A 15,688-nucleotide genomic window follows, 5' to 3' on the forward strand; every position below is an offset into this window, starting at 1 on the left:
TTAGTAGAGATGGGGTTCCACCATGTTGGCCAGGCTGGTCTCGAACTCCTGATCTCAGGTGATTCACCCTCCTCAGCCTCCCAAAGTGCTGTGATTACAGGCGTGAGCTGCCGCTCCTGGCCGAAAAATTGGATTTTGGATCGGGTTCTAGGAACCTTTAAAATGCCAGTGATCTTTAAAACAGTCGACCTGTGTCGTCTTCTCCTCTATCAACATGAGACCTAATTTTCAGTAGATGTCTTAGTGCCGACCTGGCTTTCCACTCTAGTACTGAAATTTCCCGGTTTTCCCAGAGAACTTGTAAATGATATTACTGTGTTCTCCCGAAAGTATTTTCAGAGCTTAACACACAAAAATCATTGGGCTCAGCTGAAGTCACTCTCTCCGCTTGTTCGTTCCCTCCCTCTTGTCCTCCCAATTTTTTTTTTTTTTTTTTTTTTTTTTTTTTTTGAGACAAGGTCTCACTGCGTTGACTCGTCTGGTCTCAAACTCCTGGGCTCAAGTAATCTGCCTGCCTCGGCCTCCCAAAGTGCTGGGATTATAGGCATGAGCCACCTCACCTGGCCAAAAATTGAAAACCTAGCCGGGTGTGGTCACATATGCCTGTATCTTGAGGCTGAGGTGGGAGGATTGCTTGAGCTCAGGAGTTCAAGGCTACAGTGAGTCATTATTATGCCGCACTGCATTCCAGCCTGGGCAACAGAACAAGATCCTGTCTCTAAAAGAAAAAGACAAATAGTATGGAACCAACTAGTAGATAATGAATGCTGTTTTTCAAAGCTTGGAAAATAAATAAAAAGTCTGGTAAGTCATTCTCAACATTAAATTTATTTGCAGTTAGCAGGAAGGGATTCTCCAATAAGAGCAGAAATGCCAGGAAATCTTCAGCACTATGGAAGGTAGGACTTCTGTTCTTTGATTTAAGATACTGGGTTTTCTTTCTTCCTTTTCCTTTTTTTTTTTCTTGACTCAGAGTCTGGCTGTGTTACCCAGCCTGGAGTGCAGTGGCAAGATCTCGGCTCACTGCAACCTCTGCCTCCCAGGCTGAAGCAATTCTCATGCCTCAGCCTCCCCAGTAGCTGGAACTACAGGCACAAGCCACTATGCCTGGCTAATTCATTTTGTGTTTTTAGTAGAGACATGGTTTCATCATGTTGGCCTGGCTGGTCTTGAACTCCTGACTTCAAGTGATCTACCTACCTTGGCCTCCCAAAGTGCTGGGATTACAGGTGTGAGCCACCATGCTTGGCCTATTATCTTTTTGGTAAAGATAATATGAACATTGAAATATCTTTGTGCCATCTGATTGACAGTAACCAACAAGGAAAGTTTATTGTTTCCAATGAGTTAAAACTTACTTTAGCATACCCCGCCTTTTTTTTTTTTTTTTTTTTTTTTTTTTGAGATGGAGTGTCTGTCGCCCAGGCTGGAGTGTGGAGTGCAGTGGCACAACCTCAGCTCACTGTAGACTCCGCCTCCCGGGTTCAAGCAATTCCCCTGCCTCAGCCTCTAGAGTGGCTGGGATTGCAGGTGCCCACCACCACGCCGAGCTAATTTTTGTATTTTTAGTAGAGACAAGGTTTTGCCATGTTGGCCAGGCTGCTCTTGAACTCCTGACTTCAGGTGATCCACCCACCTCGGCCTCCCAAAGTGCTGGGGTTATAGGCGTGAGCCACCAGGCCCGGCCAGCGTATTCTGATACGGTGTTATCCAAATAGCACCTGGCATCGAAAGCAACTGGTGAATATTAAGTAGGAATGTGTTCTGTTTCTAGATTCCTGATTCTAATTCACCTCATTGAATCAAGCCATGTCTGTTCTTGCTTTTAAGATTTCTTACCGGACCCTTGAACCTTAATGATCCGGATGCAAAATGCAGATTCCCCAAAATTTTTGTAAATACAGATGACGCTTATGAAGAGCTCCATTTAATTGTTTATAAGGTAACAACTTTTTTCCCTCCAGCGTTACTGATTAATACTGAAGTCGATCTTTCTTGCACGTGTACACGAGTGCGTATGCAAACCTCTTAAATGTTTCTTGGAAAAGATGTTGGAAGTTCTGATTATGGTAAAACTCAAAATGGGTGTTCTTCTAGAGTAGTAAGTTTATTTTCAGCTCCTTTTAAACAGTTTTGTTATTAGTGAAAGAGGAACTGTTTAAGATGGTGATTCATAAACATGTGAAGTCCCACGTGCTCTCAAACCAAAGGCTGTCAGAGGTTGGTGCTCCCTGTTCTCGAAATGGCTCTAGATGGGGGCCGTGGCCACGTGTCTGTGCATGTTGCTTTTGCTCTGATTTTAAGGCTATGGGCTTGCTAATTCCATAAGGATCGTATTTGTTTCTGTCAGGACATCATCTTGTAAGGATATATACTCAGGTTGTGTTTCTAATTAAAGGCAGTTTTTGGTTCAAGAAAGAAGTCGAGCATGCGTATGTGCTTCTCTTCTTTCCTGCCTGAGGCTGCGGAGAAGTTTTCATTCATAAAGCTCAGAAATGATGCTGTTGGGGAACAGGAAGGAGCGGGGTGTGTCAGGATGAGGGAGTCCTGTCCGTCTCTGGAAGGTAGACGGGACTTGTCAGCCACGCCTGATGGAGGGCGGTGCCGGAACAGGCCTGGAATACGAGTGGCAACCCTGTGCTAAGGCAAAGGACCCACAGCCCTGCGGAAGCCCAGAGAAGCTCCTGACTTGGAGGAGGGGTCACCTGAGTTGTCAGAGTGGGGACTGGGCCTGGAAAGGTGGGGAAGTGAAGTGAAGTGTGGCAGAGAGGCCAGTCAGCCTCCCCTTCCCCCATCCTTACACAGATAGGCCCGCGGCTGAGCATCCATCCCTGGCTGACAAGTGAGGGTCTGTTTAAAGAAAGGAAACAGTCTGAAGAGACCCCGAGTGGCTAACGTGGATGTCTGCCCCTGAGAATGAGGCCCTGCTCATTCTGGCATTTCTTTCTCCCAGACGGAACTGAGACCTTCATCCTACTCTGAGTGAAGCCTGGTGAGCCTTCTCGTTCCCTCATTGTTAAATATGGCTGCAAAAACAAAAGTAGAGGTCTCAAAAGAAACAAAAATGATTCCGAGGACAGACAAGAACTTTAAAAAATTAGTATCCACTAATTAGAAGAGTTGTATCTATTAATAAAAAATTGAAATGTGCCAGGTGCAGTCCCAGCACTTTGGGAGGCCAAGGTGGGAGGATCACTTGAGGCCAGGAGTTGGGAGGCCAGCCTGGGCAACATAGTAAGACCCTGTGTCGACAGAAAAATGTTTAGAAATTAGCCAGGCGTGGTGGTGCTCGTCTGTAAGTCCCAGCTGCTCAGGAGGCTGAGGCAGGAAAACCACTTGAGCCTAAGAGTTGGAAGCTGCAGTGAGCTATGATCACACCACTGCATTCTTGCTGGGTGACAGAGTGAAACTCTGTCTCAAAAATAATGAAACTGGCATCAACAGTTTCATATCTAGCACCAGACGTTATGTGACAGTGGAAGAGAGACTTTCAGAGTTCTGAGAGAAAATGAATTTGAGCATAGAGTTCTTTGCCACGCCAAGCTGTCAACCACAGATGAGACAAAAGGAAGACATTATCCCGGGCACGGTGGCTCACGCCTGTAATCCCAACACTTTGGGAGGCCGAGGTGGGCTGATCACCTGAGGTCTGGAGTTCGAGACCAGCCTGGCCAACATGGGGAAACCCTGTCTCTACTAAAAATACAAAAAATTAGCCGGGCATGGTGGCACACGCCTGTAATCCCAGCTACTCTGGAGGCTGAGGCAGGAGAATCACTTGTACCCGGGAGGCGGAGGTTGCAGTGAGCTGAGATTACGCCACTGCACTCCAGTCTGGGCAACAGAGCAGGACTCTGTCTCAAAAAAAAAGTTAAATATGAAAAGCCTCAAAAAGTTTACCCTCATGCACCCTTCCTCAGGGTGTCACACAGGGTCATCTGTCAGCAGAATAAGTGAACAAACCAGGAAAGAACAGTTGGGAATCCAGAGCAGTAGTTCTCACGCATGAGACGGTACAAGGAAATCTTGGGGTGATCAGGCTCTTAAGGTCTGCTGGCAACACCCCAACCCCAGCACCTCTGTGACCGAGCAGGAGGAGGGAGGGCTCCAGGGTTCAAGCCGCCAAAATAAAAAGATGTTTCGTTCATCACGTGGCGTGCTTGAGAGAGTCAAAGTTGGGCTGTGACAGAGGCAGGGAAGGGGAGATTCTAGGAAGAGCCTACAAAAAGATGTGGTCGAAAAAGCAAACCAAAATGTTGGAGGTGTAATTTAGAGCAGGAATTGGAGTAGGAAGAATGTCCATTTGTGGATCAGGCGAAAATTCGAGACCCCATCTCAAGAAAAAAATCATTCCCCTTTGAATGACCCAGGTAATGACTCTGAAATCTCCATAAGCCTGGTGTGTAATATGCTGTTGATTGCATTTCTGCTTTTAGAGTCAATCTATAGACATAATTTGGGGTGTGATAATGGGATTGTCGCTGTGTTAAAGGGCCCTTAATCTTTTTCTTAATGACTTTGAGATACAATGCACGTACCGTACAACTCACCCTTGTACACTTAAAATGTACAATTTAGTGATTTCTAGTTGCAAAGTTCATGAGTCTCCAAGACCATCCTCACTTCTGACACCAGCTGCAAGTTTGGGAGTCCCCATGACCACCTTTAGGGTAAGAGTTCACTAGAAGTACTACAGGACTCAGAAAAGGCTTTCTACAGCAGTACGCCCGAGGCAAAGGCTATGTGTTCCAGAACCCCCAGGGGGTGCCTGAAACCAGGGACAGTACCAAACCTTCACATACTGTGTTTTTCCTGTACATACATGCCTGTGATAATGTTTAATTTATACATATTCAGTACAGTAAGAGATTAATAGCAATAATAAGGCCGGGCACAGTGGCTCACACCTGTAATCCCAGCACTTTGGGAGGCCGAGGCAGGCAGATCACTTGAGGCCAGGAACTTGAGACCAGCCTGGCCAGCATGGTGAAACCCTGCCTCTACTACAAATATAAAAACTCAGCCAGGCATGATGGCATGCACATGTAATCCGAGTTACTGAGGAGGCTGAGTCAGGAGAATCACTTGAACCTGGGAGACGGAGGTTGCAGTGAACCAAGATAGTGCCATTGTACTCCAGCCTGGACAACAGAGTGAGACCCCATCTCACAAAAAGTAATAGTAATCATGATTGGACAATAACAATACACTGCAATAAAAGTAATGAGAATGTGGTTTTCTTCCCCCTTACCACAGTATTTTATTACACTGTCCCTCATGTGACCGAAACCACGGGAAGCAAAACCAGGGATAAGGAAGAATATACGCACAGCTGTGGTTTATTATGGTGAAAGAAGAATACAGGTTAAAATCAGCCCAGGGAAGAGGCACATGGGGCAGGGCCCAGGAACCACCAATGGAAGGACTCCATTTGCTTTAGGTTTGTTTGGTTTTTTGGGTTTCTAGATTTTTTGGTTTTTGGTTTTTGGTTTTGAGATGGAGTCCTGCTCCGGTGTGAGCTTCCGGCTGTCCTCTCCCGCTGGGGTCATGCGGACAGCACAGTGCCTGTTTCCCCATCGAGGATGTATGGCAGTCTCTATGGAGTGCTGCCATCCAGGGAAGCTCACCTGAGCCTCGAGATCCAGAGTTTTTACTGGGGATTGGCCACAGAGACACAGCTGGCCCTGTGTGACCGGCCTTAGTCTCCAGCCCTCCAGAGGTGGAGCGGGTGCTGTACGGGCTTGGGCTGTAAGGGATATTGGCCTGTAGTTTTGTTTTCTTGTGATATCTTTGGGCAATGCTGGCCCAATAGAATGTGTTGGGAAGTGTTCCCTCCTATTTTTTTGGAAGACAGTGAAGCACTGGTGTTAATTCTTCTTTCCATGTTTCATAGAATTCACAGTCAAGCTCTCTGCATCTGGGCTTTTCTTTGTGGGAAGTTTTAAAGTTAATTAACTGTGCGTAGCATTCCATTATTGGAACACTAAGCTTGTGGGAGTTATTTATATCCTGCTGAAGGTCATCGCCAAGGTCTCATTTTTCACAGAAAAGATTTACAACCTCCAGCATAAATGGGTTAATCTCTTTACTTGTTAGAGGTTTATTTTTTTTGTTTCTTCTTGAGTCAGCTTTGGTAGTTTGTGTCTTTCTAGGAATTTGTCCGCTTCAGTTTGATTTGATTTGTCGGCACGTGGGTTTTCATGGTATTACAGGTAAAGCCAGATATTCCTTCATTTTTCCTGTAAAGTCAGTAGTGATGTCTCCTCTTTCATTCCTGGTTTTAGTAATTTGAGTCTTCTCTGTTTGTTTCTTGTTCTACAGTCTAGCTGAAGGTTCTTCATACTTCTGGAATCTTCACAAGAAAAAAGGAAAAGGTTTTCAATGTTGGTCTTTTCACAGAACTAACTTTTGGTTTCATTTATTTTCTCTATGATTTTTCTCTATCAAGTTTGTTTCTGCTCTCATCTTTTAGTATTTCCTTCCATTTGCTTTAGGTTTCTTTTGTTTTTTTTTTTTGAGACAGTCCCACTCTGTCACCCAGGCTGGAGTGCACTGGCACAGTCTCGGCTCACTGCAACCTCTGCCTTCCAGGTTCACACGATTCTCTTGCCTCAGCCTCCTGAGTAGCTGGGATTATAGGCGCACACCACCACGCCCAGCTAATTTTTTTGTACTTTTAGTAGAGACGGGGTTTCGCCATGTTAGGCTGGTCTCAAACTCCTGACCTCAGGTGATCCACCTGCCTCCGCCTCCCAAAATGCTGGGATTACAGGTGTGAGCCACCGCACCCGGCCCCACTTGCTTTAGGTTTAGTTGACTCCTTTGTCCAGGATCTTTTTTTTTTTTTTTTTTTTTTTTTTTTGAGACGGAGTCTTGCTCTGTGCCCCAGGCTGGAGTGCAGTGGCGCGATCTCGGCTCACTGCAAGCTCCGCCTCCCGGGTTCACGCCATTCTCCTGCCTCAGCCTCCCGAGTAGCTGGGGCTACAGGCGCCCGCCACCTCGCCCGGCTAATTTTCTTGTATTTTTAGTAGAGACGGGGTTTCACCGTGTTAGCCAGGATGGTCTCGATCTCCTGACCTCGTGATCCGCCCGTCTCGGCCTCCCAAAGTGCTGGGATTACAGGCTTGAGCCACCGCGCCCGGCCTTGTCCAGGATCTTAAGACGAAAGGTCAGGTCACTGATTTGAGATCTTTCATCTCTGAGACAGGATCTCGCTCTCGGAAGTGGGAAGAGGTACTGGAGCAGGTGGGAATGTGATTTCAGGAGCGGAGGCCTGTGGCTGGTGGAAGGCGACCAGCGGAGGAAATAGAATGGCTGTAAACCGTAGAGGAGGAGGGGGGAAGGCAGATGAGGGGTCACATGCGTCATGACATGAGCAGGAAGTCAATACGATGTCTAAAGAGGATACGCTAAAGAGTTAGGATAAGCCCGTTGTCTAATAACAGTTTAAAGTGGTTGCCAGGGAGGAGAGCTCAGAGAAGGAAGTCTGTGGCTTTCATTGTCAGGCTTGATCGGCTTGATGTTCTGTTGAGCCTTTTTTTTTTTTTTTTTGGAGACAGAGTCTCACTCTGTCGCCCAGCCTGGAGTGCAGTGGCGTGATCTCAGCTCACTGCAAGCTCCGCCTCCCAGGTTCACGCCATTCTCCTGCCTCAGCCTCCCGAGTAGCTGGGACTACAGGCGCCCGCCACCATGCCCGGCTAATTTTTTTGTATTTTTTAGTAGAGACGGGGTTTCACCATGTTAGCCAGGATGGTCTCGATCTCCTGACCTCGTGATCCACCTGCCTCGGCCTCCGAAAGTGCTGGGATTACAGGCGTGAGCCACCGCGCCCGGCCTGTTGAGCCTTTTTTTAACCGTAATTGCTTTGATAGATGTTAAACATTTTTGGTTATCGGTGGTCCTGGTTGTTGTAGGTTGCTATGTCTAATGTCATAACTGCAATAATTTGCTATAATTAAGTGAGACAAGATGATATCCATTTACTGTCTTTGTAAACTTGTGTCAGTGGAAATTGTCAAAGAATAATTGACAGTTTCTGCCAATTCTCTCTCTGGAATATACACAGAGAGACGAAAACCGTGAGCCCCTAAGTCCCCATCACACAAGTGAATAAGATTCTGGTTTTGTTGCCTCTCCGTGTTGTGTTGTTGGGTTTGCAAGAGCATTTTAAGTCCTCACATCAGTCCCGGACACTTCCCTGTGCTCTCTGATGAGGACATCTGTGGTCACCTCCCCACAGGCACTGTCACACCTGACAAGGTGCACAGCGCTCCTCTCGCATCACGGAATGGGCAGCCTGCGTCCAGATGGCTCTGGTTGACTGAAAAACATCTTTTTACCATTGATTTGTCCCTGTCGACTTTGAACAGATTGTGATTATATGAAAGTCTCCTTTTTTCTACCGTTTCATAACCTTAGGTTTGTTCTCTTCCCAGGCCATGAGTGCGGCTGTGTGCTTTATGATCGACGGTGGGTACGCGCCTTCGTCTCATTTCAGCCTGACTAGGCTTTTTGTACTTTGCTGCGTCCTGTTCTTAAATGATATATGTTTTGGGGGTTTCAGTTGTTTGGGGGTTTTTTATTTGAGACGGGGTTTCACTCTTGGAGCGCAGTGGCACGATCGTAGCTCACTGTAGCCTCGACCTCCTGCGTTTAAGTGATCTTCCCATCTGGGCCTCCCGGGTCGCTGGGACCTGCCAGCCCACACGGCCGCACCCAGCTAAATGTTGTTGTTGTTTAGACAGGGTCTCGCTGTGTTGGCCAGGCTAGTGTCAAACTCCTGGGCTCAAGTGATCCCCCCACCTTAGCCTCCCAAAGTGCTGGGATTTCGGGCGGGAACCCCCACACCCAGCCCATTAAATGATAAATGTGTTGTCGTCAGCAATGTAGAGGCACAGAGAGGAGCCTGTTCCCCATCTGGGACCCCCCTGGCTCCTGAACTAGCCATTGCTCGTATTTTTTAAGTCCTAGTCGTCCCACTTGTCAGCAGAATGTGGGCATCTTTCTGTGCCCCGCCGACCACGAGCTGGAGACAGCGGTGGCACCTCTCCCGGGGGGCTCTGAGGATGGAATGAGGTCGTGTGTGCGAAGCACCAAACAGCACCTGGCCCGTGAGTGCTGTGGAATGTTTGTTAAATACACACACGACCTTCTGAGGCGTTTCTGGGGTCGGCAGCCCTTTACCACCCCACAGGGTGCACCTCAGTCACCTTTCCACAGTGAGAGGTCTTTGCCTTTTTCCATCTGAAACGTAAGCGGTTTTCCATCTTCTGTTTCTCTTGTATTTGAGGAGCAGGAGGGGCCTGAGCGTTTCATCGTTTGCTTTCCCAGATCAGTGACGTTTTCGTTTGAATACAGTTGTTCGGCATCGGACAGTCACATGAATCTTACCGGTTTGTTTTGTCATGACTTGCCAGCCTCTATCCAGCCAACGCTGGATTTTTGCCGAAGACTGGACAGCGTCGTCGGGCCCCAGCTCACGGTGCTGGCCTCTGACATCTGCGAGCAGTTTAACATCAACAAGAGGATGTCTGGGTTTGTACTTGGCTTTCTGTTCACGTTCACGCATTGAGCGGCTTTTAAAACACGCGTAGTTTTTCTTACAGATGTGGGTGGTGGTAACAGTCCTGTGCTCTCGTGGAATCTAGAGAACGGTGATACGTGCCATTCAGGCCTGTCGGAAAGGGTCCTGGGGAAGCCGACCTGAGTTTTTCTGCCCCGTGATGGCAGCTGGGGCTGGGTCTTCTGTTAAATACCTTCCCTCAGCTCCCCGCTGATTGGAACATCCCATTTCACTGGCCCAGATGGTTACGTTCACATGGGCAGTAGTCAGCATGGTTTTGGTGTGCGCAGACTGAAAGCATTTTGCCTCTCGTTGTGTGAAAATGTGTAGGGGAAACTGGCTGGGATGTGGGGCATTGGGCCTGGGTACTCAATGTGACAGCCTGAAGGGTCTACACTGAGTGAGAGAGGCGGGATTCGCTCCTCCAACTCTCTAGACACTGAAACGTCCTTGAATTCTTCCTCCCTAGCTTTTGAGACAAAGTCTCACTCTGTTGCCCAGGCTGGAGTATGCAGTGGCCTGATCTCAGCTCACTGCAGCCTCCGCCTCCCAGGTTCAAGCGATTCTCATGCCTCAGCCTCTCGAGTAGCTGGGATTATAGGCATGTACCACCATGCCGGGCTAATTTTTATATTTTTAGTAGAGACAGGGTTTCACCATGTTAGCCAGGTTGGTCTTGATCTCCTGACCTCAAGTGATCCACCAGCCTCAGCCTCCCAAAGTGCTGGGATTACTGGTGTGAGCTATAGCACCCGGCCTTCCCTATCTTTTCTCAATATAAAATAGTTATTATAAAGTGAAAAGTGAGGTCATGGAAAGCCCTTTGCGAAGTTGAGTCCTGCTTTTAAATGGGCTCTCTACACATTGGAGAAGTTACTAAAATGCTGTGCATTTCTGCATAAGCTCATGTTCTTAGTGTTCATACGTTGTTGTTTTGGGCTTTCTTTGAGACGGAGTCTCGCTCTGTTGCCCAGGATGGAATGCAATGGCATGATCTCGGCTCACTGCAACCTCCGCCCTCCCAGGTTCAAGCGATTCTCCTGCCTCAGCCTCCTGAGGAGCTGTATGCCATCATGCCTGGCTAAGTTTTGTGTTTTTGTAGAGATGGGGTTTTACCGTGTTGGTCAGGCTGGTCTCGAACTCCTGATCTTGTGATCCACCCGCCTCAGCCTCCCGAAGTGCTGGGATTATAGGTGTGAGCCACCGCACCCGGCCCATATGTTATTTCTGTGTGGTCTTGTATAAGCGTGGGCCTCTGAGAGTGCAGAAGCGAGCGAAGGTGAAAGCACGTGTAGATTTTGGTGTGTGGATTACTGCTGTCAACAGCTTACATCTTCGTTGGTTTTTGGTTGTTTTTGTTTTTTGAGACAGTTTCTTTCACTCTTTCACCCAGGCTAGAGTGCGGTGGCACGATCTCAGCTCACCGCAACCTTCAGCCCCTGAGTTCAAGCAATTCTCCTGCCTCAGCCTCCCAAGTAGCTGGGACTACAGGCAGGTGCCACCATGCCCAGCTCATTTTTGTATTTTTTAGTAGAGATGGGGTTTTGCCATGTTGACCAGGCTGGTCTTGAACTCCTGACCTCAGGTGATCCACCCACCTCGACCTTCCAAAGTGCTGGGATTACAGGCATAAGCCACCACGCCTGGCCAGTAGCTTACACGTTGACAGTGCTACTGAATCATTAAATTATTTGGCCATAAAAATACCAGGTTTTCCTTTGTGAAGGAGGCATAAGTGAGTTAAATCGATTTGGATCATGCAGGTTATCAACTAACAGATGGAAAGTGACAAAGTGTAGTGACCATAGAGAACACGTCACCTGTTTTTTTTTTTTTTTTTGTGGGTTTTTGGAGACAGGGTCTCCTGCTGTCGCCCAGGCTGGAGTGCAGTGGCGCAATCATGGCTCACTGCAGCCTTGACCTCCCACGCTCTAAGTGATCCTCCCACCTCAGCTTCCTGGCTGTAGAGCTAGGACTAGCAGGTGTGCGCCACCACGCCTGGCTAATTTTTGTATTTTTTGGTAGAGACGGGGTTTCGCCATGTTGCCCAGGCTGGTCTTGAACTACTGGGCTCAGGCAATCCTCCCTCCTTGGCCTCCCAAAGTGCTGGGATTACGGGCGTGAGCTACTGCTCCTGGCCCCACAGAGTGTTTTGAGGATAGAAGCTTACACCCGATTTAAGTTCCTTGTCTATGCAGACGACTAAATTTGCAACTCTTTCCAGTTTTTCTTGTCATTTTACTTTCCTTAGCCTTAGGGAGCTACTGAAAACAAAATCTGGTTTTATAAGAAGTTTCTTTTCATGTTCCTGGAAACTAAATCCTCCACGTTCTTTTTTGCCTAGATGTAGAGTATTTCAGTAGTACCCCACTTGTCCGGAGGTCGGATTTCCGGCACCCCCAGCCCTCCAGAACATGGCTGCGAACCCCGAAGCAAGCAGAGGCGGCTTCTGAGCCCGGGGCGGGGCTGTGCTCGGCTCCATCCCAGGCCCAGGGTGCGCATTGAGGGTGCAGTGAGGGGAGGGGAGGGGCCCTGGGGCTCCATCCCAGGCCCAGGGTGCGCATTGAGGGTGCAGTGAGGGGAGGGGAGGGGCCCTGGGAGGGGTGAGGCTCAGCTTTTCCCACTAGGTCCCCGAGGAGGTCACAGACGCTGACCTGGGAGGCAGTGTCACAGCATTGTCTAGTCAGTTTAGGAAATAAAAAGGTGTATCCCATTTAAAATGTTCATTAGACTGCAGTGGAAAAGGCGACTGTGTTTTACGATGATTTCCACTGGGGATGATAGGAGGAAAAGCTTTGTTACATACATATTGTCGTAGGCTTCGGTCACGAGGCAGGTTCACTTCCACGGGACGCTCCTTCCCCGCACTGGGGGAGGAATGAGATGTTACTCTCCTAACGCAGGGTCGGCAGCCTTTTTCGGTAAAGGACCAAATAAGAAGCATTTCAGACGTCCCGGGCTGTATGTAGATGTATGTGTTACAACTACTCAACTGTCATTTTGACAGGAAAGCAGACAACACATGAACGTGTGGCGATGGCGATGCTCCCGTGAAACTTTGTTTAGAAAAAGAGGGCTGGGCCGGGCGCGGGCACTCAAGCCTGTAATCCCTGCACTTTGGGAGGCCAGGGCGGGCGGATCACAAGGTCAGGAGATCAAGACCATCCTGGCCAACATGGTGAAACCCTGTCTCTACTAAAAATACAAAACTTACCCGGGCATGGTGGGAGGCACCTGTAATCCCAGCTACTCAGGAGGCTGAGGCAGGAGAATCGCTTGAACCCAGGAGGTGGAGATTGCAGTGAGCCGAGATTGCGTCACTGCACTCCAGCCTGGGTGACAGTGAGACTCCATCTCAAAAAAATTGTAAAAAAAGAATCTAGTTGTATTGTTTGGTTATATCCATCCAGGGTATTACCGTCTTTGTGACATGTTTGTACAGGTCTGAGAAAGAACCCCAGTTTAACCGTCTTTGTGACATGTTTGTACAGGTCTGAGAAAGAACCCCAGTTTAAGTTTATTTACTTCAACCATATGAATCTGGCCGAGAAGAGCACAGTTCACATGAGGAAAACGCCCAGTGTGTCACTCACTTCCGTGCACCCGGATTTAATGAAGATTCTCGGTGACATCAACAGTGACTTCACCAGGTGATTCCAGCCACTTCTCCAATCAGGTGTCCCCTTTCTAAGAAAAAAGACACGGAAAGTCCCTTCAAAGCCAAATGACCCAGAGCCCTTTCCATGGGGTTCAAGCTTGAACCACCTTCATGAGCGCCACTTCCAGACACACACTTGGGAGCCCCTAAGTCACCAGTTCCCTCGCCCAGGACTCCCTGAGCCTTTTAAATGCCACGTGCGTCCGTTCCATTTCCTGTTCTTGTTTTGGAATGCTTGCTTTCCCCGTCTACCCATGTGAATAACGAACGGCGCGTTCTGAAACTCTTCTCTTGCAGAGTGGATGAGGATGAGGAGATCATCGTGAAGGCCATGAGTGATTACTGGGTTGTTGGAAAGAAGTCTGATCGGCGGGAGCTCTATGTTATTTTGAATCAAAAAAATGCAAACCTGATTGAAGTAAACGGTAAGTAGGATTTGGTATTTCAGGAGAATTTTAATGCTGCTGATATGGAAAAGTTGTTTTTTCACTGTATTAAACCTGGTTAAAAAATAGAAACATGAGAAATAGAACAAATGTCTGCTGAGATTGTAAGCAGGTGCCTCTCAACATTTTCAACATTTGGTCCCTTTTCTCTTTCTTGGAAAACTGACGGGACTTTCCTGTAGCACAGGAAACTTGACAGTGGCCCAAAGAAAATTATTTTCTACAATCTAAAAAAATAATAATAATAATAACTTTACTGTGCATTAAGAAATGTCCCCTTTTTGGAGACAGGGTCTCACTTTGTCACACAGGCTGGAGTGCAGTGGTGCAATCATAGTTCACCACAGCCTCCAACTCCTAGGCTCAAGCAGTCCTCCCACCTCAGCCTCTCGAGTAGCTGAGCCCACAAGCATGTGTCACCATACCCGCTAATTTATTTTATTTATTTATTTATTTTGAGACGGAGTCTTGGTCTGTTGCCCTGGCTGGGCTTAAACTCCAAGCCTCAAGCGATCTTCCGGCCTCCCAAAGAGCTGGGATTACAGGCGGGAGCCACCTTGCCCAGCCCCAAATGTCCTTTTTTAATATCCTGTGATATAAACGTATCTTTTGTAGGGAGAAGCTGCCAGGTTCATGTGGCCGTTTACAACGATCCCTCTGAACACCTGGCAGCATGATAAGGCATTTTCTCCTGCCCTCCCACCAAAGTGGCCAGCCGTGCCCACCGCACGGGGTGACCCAGCAGCTGCTCTGCTGACAGCTCGGCTGCCCTGGAGAGAGGGGACCTCGCCTCGGCAGAGCTGCCCCCTTGGGCGATGCCCCACATGTACACTGTGTGGAAATTCAGTGTAAGCGTCTTTTTTTTCCCCTTGTATCTTCTCGGGCATACTACATTTTTCTATTATTAACACTTGCATTAGTAATTGTGTGCATTAGAAACATCAGTTAATACAAGCCTGATCCAAACTGAATTCAATAAGACCAAAATCCCGACACGTCTGCGGGGCGCTGGGTCTGCAGCTCAGGGTCGCTGTCAGTTTCTCTGTTGTTCCATCAGTTCTCCCAAGATGACGACAGCACCAGCCTCGTGCTTCTAACCCCCTCCCCGGGTGTCCTGGGCACTTTGCCTGCAGTTCCTCAGGCTGGGCAGCAGTGTTATATGCTCAAACTACTGAGGCCTGGTAGCTTTCTTAGGTGGTTTTCTCCCCTCTTGTTAACATTTCTTGGCTGGGCACAGTGGTTCATGCCTGCAGTCCAGCACTTTGGGAGGCCAAGGTGGGTGGATCACCTGAGGTTAGAAGTTCAAGACCAGCCTGGCGAAACCCTGTCTCTACCCAAAAATACAAAAATTAGCCGGGCGTGGTGGTGTGCACCTGTTGTCCCAGCTACCTGGGAGGTGGAGGCTGCAATGAGCCAAGATCACACCAGATCACACCACTACACTCCAGCCTGGGTGACAGAGTAAGACTCTGTCTCAAAAAAAAAAAAAAAAATTCTTGCCTACTCTTCTGGGATTTAAGGTCAAAATCAATGCAAATATCTATTGCTAATTTTACCCAAGAAGAATTTAATTATATGTCACATAACCTTTTAAGTAAGCGCCTCTTCCCTCCTCACTGTTGTCTGTCGGTTTTGCAGAAGAGGTCAAGAAACTCTGTGCAACGCAGTTCAACAACATCTTCTTCTTGGATTGACTGACGGCTCACTGAAAGCGTATTTAAAAGACACTCGGCAAACATTTGGGCATATGCAAGTTACTGGTCATATGACGGACTGCATTCAGGACAAGGGAAAAGCAATACTTGCTTTGAAGAATCACATTTCTACTCGGTCTCCTGATCTCCTGAGGTTTTTAGATTTTAAATATTTATGTGGGATTAATTAAAGGTAGTTGACTATCTCTATCATTCCATTCTTTTGACATTATGTGAATATTTTACTAGAAAATAAGATTAATAAATTGTTAAAGTTTTTAAAATTCTGGTTTTATGTTGAGTCTCCTGCTGCCTATTTGTAGATTAC

General features: G+C 47.7%; 1 protein-coding gene across 2 annotated transcripts; it reads left to right on the forward strand.

Moving 5' to 3' along the window:
• The first annotated feature begins 510 nt into the window (after nt 1-510).
• Nucleotides 511-15,644, forward strand: LOC126947406 (vacuolar fusion protein CCZ1 homolog B-like). Of its 2 annotated transcripts, XM_050778066.1 has the most exons (7): nt 511-899; nt 1,831-1,942; nt 8,436-8,469; nt 9,417-9,534; nt 13,054-13,212; nt 13,518-13,645; nt 15,305-15,644. In XM_050778066.1, the coding sequence occupies exons 1-7, from the start codon at nt 871-873 to the stop codon at nt 15,358-15,360; spliced, it is 636 nt and encodes a 211-aa protein (XP_050634023.1). In that variant the 5' UTR covers nt 511-870; the 3' UTR covers nt 15,361-15,644. The 2 variants fall into 2 exon arrangements, with proteins under 2 accessions (XP_050634023.1, XP_050634024.1); XM_050778067.1 differs by lacking the exons at nt 511-899; nt 1,831-1,942 and adding an exon at nt 1,964-2,992.
• Nucleotides 15,645-15,688: the final 44 nt, after the last annotated feature.

The sequence above is a fragment of the Macaca thibetana genome, unplaced genomic scaffold, assembly GCF_024542745.1.
Source record: "Macaca thibetana thibetana isolate TM-01 unplaced genomic scaffold, ASM2454274v1 unplaced_scaffolds240, whole genome shotgun sequence".
In the NCBI taxonomy this organism is placed as follows: Eukaryota; Metazoa; Chordata; class Mammalia; order Primates; family Cercopithecidae; genus Macaca; species Macaca thibetana.

Excerpts from the sequence above, each read along its gene's own strand:
- LOC126947406 (XM_050778066.1), top strand. The coding sequence starts at position 871 with ATGCCAGGAAATCTTCAGCACTATGGAAG. Across the intron at positions 900-1,830 it reads AATCTTCAGCACTATGGAAG|ATTTCTTACCGGACCCTTGA; the intron begins GTAGGACTTCTG and ends CTTGCTTTTAAG. Across the intron at positions 8,470-9,416 it reads TGTGTGCTTTATGATCGACG|CCTCTATCCAGCCAACGCTG; the intron begins GTGGGTACGCGC and ends ATGACTTGCCAG.